Source organism: Cariama cristata, unplaced genomic scaffold, assembly GCF_000690535.1.
Source record: "Cariama cristata isolate BGI_N322 unplaced genomic scaffold, ASM69053v1 scaffold24498, whole genome shotgun sequence".
NCBI classification, from domain to species: domain Eukaryota; kingdom Metazoa; phylum Chordata; class Aves; order Cariamiformes; family Cariamidae; genus Cariama; species Cariama cristata.
The window spans coordinates 2,637-9,455 of NW_009633276.1; the positions used below are offsets into that span (position 1 = coordinate 2,637).

Below are 6,819 nucleotides of genomic sequence, written 5' to 3' on the forward strand. Positions count from 1 at the left end.
CCGCGCCCGCCCTGGGTCCCTGCCCCCCGCCTCCTACCTGGGACCAGCCGCCGGCTCGGGGGCACAGCTGGTTTACGCTGGAGAACTGGGGTCTCCTGCTGCTCCCTCCTGTCACCCCAGTTACCGAGGCCCCCCGGCACAGCTGCACCTGTAGAAGACGGCCAGCATTGTCCCCAGCAGTCACTTTGGGTTCCCCTGGAAAAAGAAATGCTGAAAAAAGCCTTTGTATTAGCATCTTTGGCACAAAGAAAATCCATGATTTTCCTGGGCAGTATCCCAGGGTCCCCCAGGAAAAGCCGCCTGGGGAGGTACGGCTTCCCTTGCCGCAAGCGCGTGGAGCAGGACGTGACAGCCGGATGGTCCAAACGCTGGAGAAGCAGAGATGAGCCCCTTCGCTAGCCCCCGCGGAGCCGCAGAGGGATGAAGCATCACCAGGACATTCCTGGAGCAAGAGCGGGAGAGCCCCAAGGCCCACGCAGAGCCTGGCAGAGCGGGCAGCCCATCAACCCTGCTCCTCCTGCTCACCCATAGAAAGATTTGGCAGCGTGTCGGGACGCGGGAAAAATGACCGTTTACTGGGTTTTCCACTGTGAACAGGATCGTCCCCGTTTTTATGAATTCTGACTTGCAGTTTCCTGCTCTGGATTCACTCCTGAACCCACCAGCAGTTCAGAGCATTAGATTTATGAGCTGCAGAAGTCATGAGTCACACCGAGGAGATGCTGCCCTTTCCTTTTGAAAAGGTTCCCCTGCTCGTTCCTGCTCAGCCCCATGCGATGACCAGCGCAACAGAGGCCAGGTCCCAGGAGGAGAAGTCGTGTCCAGATGCACAAGACGACTTCTCCCCTTTCCTGTGACCCCAGGCTCACGCAGCCCCTGCCCTGGCTCTGCCCGGCAGCGAGCTCCCCGGTCACAGGCTTCCCGCTGTCGTTCCTTTCTCGAGTCAGACGTCGGGACAACGACGGGTCGCAGATTGCTCTGTAGTGGGCCAGCAGAATTAATCCCCCCCAGCAAACCAGAATGCACATAGAAGTGCTGGCCAAAAGAGCGTGCAAAAAAGGTGCTAAACTACCTACCACACAGCAGGTGTTTGCTCAGGAACCAGAACGAAACCTTGTACAAACAAAGCCCGTTATGCCAACCTGCAGGCAAAAAGGATGATGGAGAAGCCAAGCTCAACCAGCCCGGTAACCCCAAGGCGGCAGAAAGCAGCTGCGAGTCAGCGGGGCTGCTCGTCCTGCCCACCGGGTATGATGGGGTCACACAACGCCCCAAAACCCCGCTCTGCCAGCACCACAGGCGTACCAGCATCCCAGCATCAAGAGAGCAGCAGGGTCTGAAGCTCCCGGCTCACAAGCACGGCCCAATGGTCCACAGTGTTCCCTCTTGTTCACACCTCACTTCGCCAAATCTCCTCACCTGCGTGGTTTAGCTGGCGCTGGGGATGCTTGAGAAGGGAGTGCCATCACCACGCAGGAGCATCATTTCTGCCCGGGGACAGGGCAAGGCCCGTGTTACCAGCAGCTGAATGGCCTTTGGAGGGCACGGTCCCACCGGCTCCATCAGCCTGCATGGGGCTGTGAACCAAAGGAGCCGTTCAGACTCACCAAAACACCAGTCTTCAGCATTACCGTGTACCAAAACCCTTCTGCCACGGCACCCGACATGCCAGCCCACGCAATGACAGTGCATGACACCAGGTTTGCCATTTGGCACGGCACAGGAGAGCTCTGGCAGTTTGTGTGAACCAGAGCTGCCGACGGCTCCAGTACGTCCTCTGCTGCGTTCAGTGATGCCTCTGCAACATCTGGCTGTGATGCTGGAAATGAATGCAACAGCCAAGGGCTTTGGCCAGGCAGATATTGAACCGTTCTTACCTTTAGGCAGAAATGCAGAACAGGATATTGCCCCTGTCCCTTACCGGATCGGTGCTGGACTTCTTCCGCACATCACCCATGCTTTACCAGTGACATGCCATCATTAGCTTTGGGGTCACCAGCAATAAATAACACACAGTAATAACAGCTAGCGCTGGGAAAAACAGGTGTTTCAGAGACCATTTAAGGTCTCAGATTTATTTATTTTTTACCCAGAATAATTTGTTTTTCTGAAATAAAAAACGCCTGAATTCTTTTCCCTGTGACATGCAGCGACCAACTGACTCTTACGTCAGCCTAGGCAGGCGTGGGCTATTGCAGGCAGAGGGGTGTGCTCCAGCGTCCTCCTGTTTCTCAATTATCTGGTAATGAAGTTTTCCCTTCAGATTCTATTAGAAAATGCTTCATGTCCTTTGGAAATTTTATTTCACTCTGATTTCTGCTTGTGGATTAGCGTTTGGTTGGTAGGTTACCTGGTCAGGAGTAGTCACTGAAAATTCAAGTGGTTTTTTTGCTCAGGAAGTTTGAGTGAAAAAAGTTTTCAAACTGAAAACCAAAATATCAGTTGTCACAAAGGAACCAGATCCCATAGCAGAAGGCAGGACAGACACTCTCCCTGAGAAGCATCAGAAACCAGAACCTCATTCCAAGCACTAAAAAAGTAGGAATGTTTATTCAGAGAGCTACATGACAAATGCACCTGAGTGCCCGCTCAGCACTTCATACCCTTCCGAACACGGATGGTGACATTTACTTAGAAAGCCATATGCAACAAGCTCACTTTTTCATTATATCGAGAACAATTTTCCCTCAGAACAAATTTAACAATTCCACTGCAGCATCACCTGCAACTGCTGTAACTGTGACCCCAAATTCATGCTAACTTCTCTAAATAAACATCTGTACACTGAGCTGCCTATCGGGTTTTGGCTTGTGCAAGTATCTTGGTAGTCACACAAGCCAATGAACTTTAAAGCATCTTAAATGTTGTCAAGAATCTTGAATCAAGTTTAGAAAAGAAGAGTAGGTAACGCCACTCTCGATGTTCCACCCTCGCTGGTCTTTCTTCCTCTGTCTGTGCCCAGAGAGACCTCTCCGTGCTCGTACTCCCCAGCTCACATGAGGATCACCAGCAGGCCCTGAAAAAGCGCAAGGAGCGACGCGTCCACGTTAGTTCCCGACTTCGAGGGATGCTCGTCCACTGCAGCAACACACAGTGAGCACAAAACCCTCTTGCAAAAATCCTCGTGTCAAACGTGTAATGAGGAGGGCGCAGTACCCTTTGGGAAGTGTCAGAGAATATCCCATCTCCTCTGGGACCTCTCCAGGACGCACAGGGCTGGAATTTGGTGCAATTCAAGACACTTCGAATGGTGCCACTCGAAGGGGCTTGCCAGACCCCCTGGACCCACACCCGAGCTGCTCACACCGAGCGCTGGACCGGGAAAGGCAGCTTGGACAGGGGAATCAGGACCTACCCCAGGGGGGCCGAAGATTGCTCCTTGCGTACCTGGTTCACTCGTATTCCTGGGCATGAAGTGCTCGGGCAGCGTTTTCTGACCTGAGGGCGCTCAGACAGAGCAACCCTTTCTGGCCTTTCAAGGCTTCAAATCGATGGCTCCTGCACACTAAACCCACCACTGGCGGGGTCCTGTTCCCGGAGTCGGCTGCTAGAAACAGCCCCCGGGACCCGCACCGGTGCCTTGCAGGACGAAATGGTCCTTCCGAACACTTACCGCAAATATCTGAATATCCACCTTTATTAAGGGAATGCCCAGCACGCTCGGCAGAGGGATCCCGGTGTCCAGAGCACCTGCAGGGAGGAGAGAGGTCCTCGCACATCGCCGGAGGGGTGAGCCCAGCTCCCGCCCCACAGCGATGCTGCTCCTGGGGAGGGCGAGGGGAGCAGAGCTGCTCGGAGGCCCGCGACGCGTTGGGGCTTTCCTCGTGTCCTCTGCCACTGACTGCTGCCAGGGCCCCGAGGTCTGAAGCTGGGGTGGGACGGTGTAAGAATAAGGTCGGGACTTTTAAACTACAGCCTCAGAATGGGGACTGTGGACCTTTAATCGCTTCAGCTCTCCTGCTACAGCTTTCAAACACGCACGTGTACCCCTCTCCCCTCCTTCCCCAGCATCAGTCAAAGCGCTCCCAACGTTACAGCTATCCCGGTCACCTTACCGTTGATAAGAGGCAAAAACCTTTCCCCCAGCAGCCTGCGGCAGTGTGGCTTCAAGATCGAGATCTGAACCAGAGAAAGAAGAAGCACGTGAGCGGTGCTGCCAGGCACAGGACAGGGGCAGGCAGAGCCCAGCATCGCCGCTGCCAGTCCTCGGGACTGGAATCGCTTCCCACTGACACAGCAAAAGAACAAATAGTCCCTTCCTTTCTTTAAAGCAAATCTACTTTTCTTCCTCGATTTGTATTTGGTGCTTCCTTTGGGAAACCTTCTACCAGGTAAAACTCCTGCTGGAGCTCCGGGTAAGCTTTGCCCAAGCAGGGGTGAATAAAGAAACAGACTTCAGGCTTCATATTTGCATTATTAGAAAAGGCAGAAGAAAAACAATAATAAAAAAAAAAAAGGCAGCAAAAGAATTGCTACGACCTACAAAGTAGAGCAGCTAACAGCTAATGTTAGCAGATGTGATCCATCACAGGCAGCACACCTTACAGCATCCCACAGCGACTGCCTCGCCCTCCTTCCCCAAAGCCGCAGGGCACAGCGCTCAGCCCCTGTGCCCGCCGAGTAAAGCCCAGGCTGGTACGAGAGACTTACATTACTGATGCCAACATCAGAAGACTCCAAGGAGAGGGAAGTGCTGCAGGGAAAGGAAAGCAAACACCACATCAGATGCCAAGGCATCGGGCAGAGCTCACAGATCCCTGTGGCGAGACCCCTGCCACCTCCGAGTGCAGCGTTACTCGGCCCACGGGCAAGGGATCCCCGTGAGGCATCGTCGGGGCATCCGCAAAGGGATCACTGTATCGTAACACAAAGAGCAGGGACTGCCACACTTGCAAGAGAGAAAAGAGGAAAATAAAAGTTTAACCTAATTTTTATTTGCTTCTAACTGAAGCAGCACTGCAATAGGGCACACACTAACTCCCGGCTTCCCCTTCCCTCTCCCGTGCCCAGGCAGTTGTCAGGAACAGCTTCGGAAAGGAGGCAGCTCCTGGTTAGCGGAGAGCAGAGCTTCTAGAAGCAGCATCCACTCTGGATTTAAAGATCATGAGCTCGGGAGAATTTGCTACAGCTCCTGATCCATCATTGCAATCACACAGCCACCTCCATGGCTAAAATGCATGCTTTATTTTCACTTTGAATTTCTCTTTTTTACTTTTATTGAACCTTGTTTTATCTTTGTCTATTGAATTAAAAGTCCTTTCATTCATTTCTATTGTCTGCATCGCTGCATACAAGCTATGCCAATGTTGCTTCTAAATCTAGCTCTTTGACAGGCTAAATGGCTCAAACCTTACACTATAAGGAATGCTTTCCGATCTTTGCTCATACCTTGACTGGCGTTAATGACAGCATTTCCCTTTCCTCCTTTATCACTCATGTCCAATATCAGACATTTCAAACTACTCCCCAAAGTCCAGCTGACAGTCTTACAATTATTCAGGTTACCTCATTTCTCCCGGTTATAAAACTGGCACAGACTTTTCCTCCAGCCTCCTAAAACTTTCCCACCGCTGTAATGTTTCCTGAAAGTCAGCGATACCCACCCACCATCAGCCAGGTATGAAATTCTCAGACTGAGGAAATGAAATGTCTGTTTTACAGACATAGAAAAACATTTCCAGTTGGCGGCCACAGAGCGAGCGTCGCAAGGCAGAGAAGGTCACCGGTCTGTACGAGGGCAGCGCTGCCTGGCTTTGTCGCAGCCCTGTTCCTCCAACACTCCCGTCCCCCCTGCCGTAGCTCAGGCAGCTCCAGCAGTGCTGCATCCCTGAGGGACCGCCGTGACAGCCCTCGGAGCATCCCTGATGAATTGCAGCCCTTCACGTTGTCCTGCTCTCTCCTGACCACTACTTCCCAGAAAACTGGACCCGCACCCCAAGCTCCAGGAAAGCCGGAGTTTCCCAGCACAGCTGAAGACCCAAGGGCTGTCCCGGGGAGCGAACAGGCTGGGGCATTGCAGCAGGTTTGGCTTCGAGCAGCCCTGCGCAGTCGCTGCAGGGACAGCCTACCTGCCCAGGGACAACCCCAGCACCAGTCTGCCTCCAGCAATCGACACGTGGGCATTTAGACCGAGGTCCTGCAAGCAGACAGGCAGAGGATCAGCCCCTGGAAACATCCCCATCCCAGCTGCCAGCTGCTCGGCTGGCTCGGCTCTCCATCAGTTTGAGGTCTTTACATCCACACTTACGGCCTTCAGCAGCAGGAGGTTGAGGATGGGTCCGTCCAAAGGCTTAATGAACACCTGAATCATGACCGAAAGATCAACGGTGGCTTTGTTTTCTTCCAAGAGGATGAGCGGGTTCCCAGACAATGTTAGCTTAATCCTCAGAGGACTGGTCCCATGGCAGGCGGAGCACTGGGGAAATTGGGGACACATGGAGGTGGCTACCTGCACCCCCTACACTGCCCAGGCCGGGGACGGGCAAGTCCTCTGGTGGTCTCTCACAGCCCCATAACTCTGTAGGGTCTCCCCCAAGGTCATACAGACCTTGGACAAGCCAAATTTACGGAGAAAATAGGTCCAGCAGCATGGGTCAGCGCTCCCGGCTGCGGTCAGTAAGGGGCTGAGGAAGCAAAGGTGGGCATGAAGGGGGCTGTGGTTGTAAGAGGTTGCCTGTGGTCCCCAGGAAATGGGAGATGCCAGACATTTACCAGCTTTTTCCCTCAACGGCTGTGCGAGAAGCCATTTCCCTGCTTAGGGCACAGAAGTTTGGCTACAGCCGATGGCGCACAGGAGAGCAGGCGCCGTGCCGAGGCTGC

General features: G+C 53.5%; 1 protein-coding gene across 1 annotated transcript in view; it reads right to left on the minus strand.

The window, feature by feature from the left end:
* Positions 1 to 2,992: 2,992 nt before the first annotated feature.
* The window catches only part of LOC104166690 (BPI fold-containing family B member 4-like), an 11,091-nt gene continuing 7,264 nt past the window's right edge, over positions 2,993 to 6,819 (minus strand). The window contains exons 10-15 of the mRNA XM_009706710.1: positions 6,248 to 6,415; positions 6,069 to 6,136; positions 4,651 to 4,693; positions 4,056 to 4,119; positions 3,614 to 3,690; positions 2,993 to 3,016 (exon numbers count right to left, since the gene is read on the minus strand). Of these exons, the coding sequence (XP_009705012.1) occupies positions 2,993 to 3,016; positions 3,614 to 3,690; positions 4,056 to 4,119; positions 4,651 to 4,693; positions 6,069 to 6,136; positions 6,248 to 6,415 (444 nt within the window). The remainder of the gene's footprint in view (positions 3,017 to 3,613; positions 3,691 to 4,055; positions 4,120 to 4,650; positions 4,694 to 6,068; positions 6,137 to 6,247; positions 6,416 to 6,819) is intronic.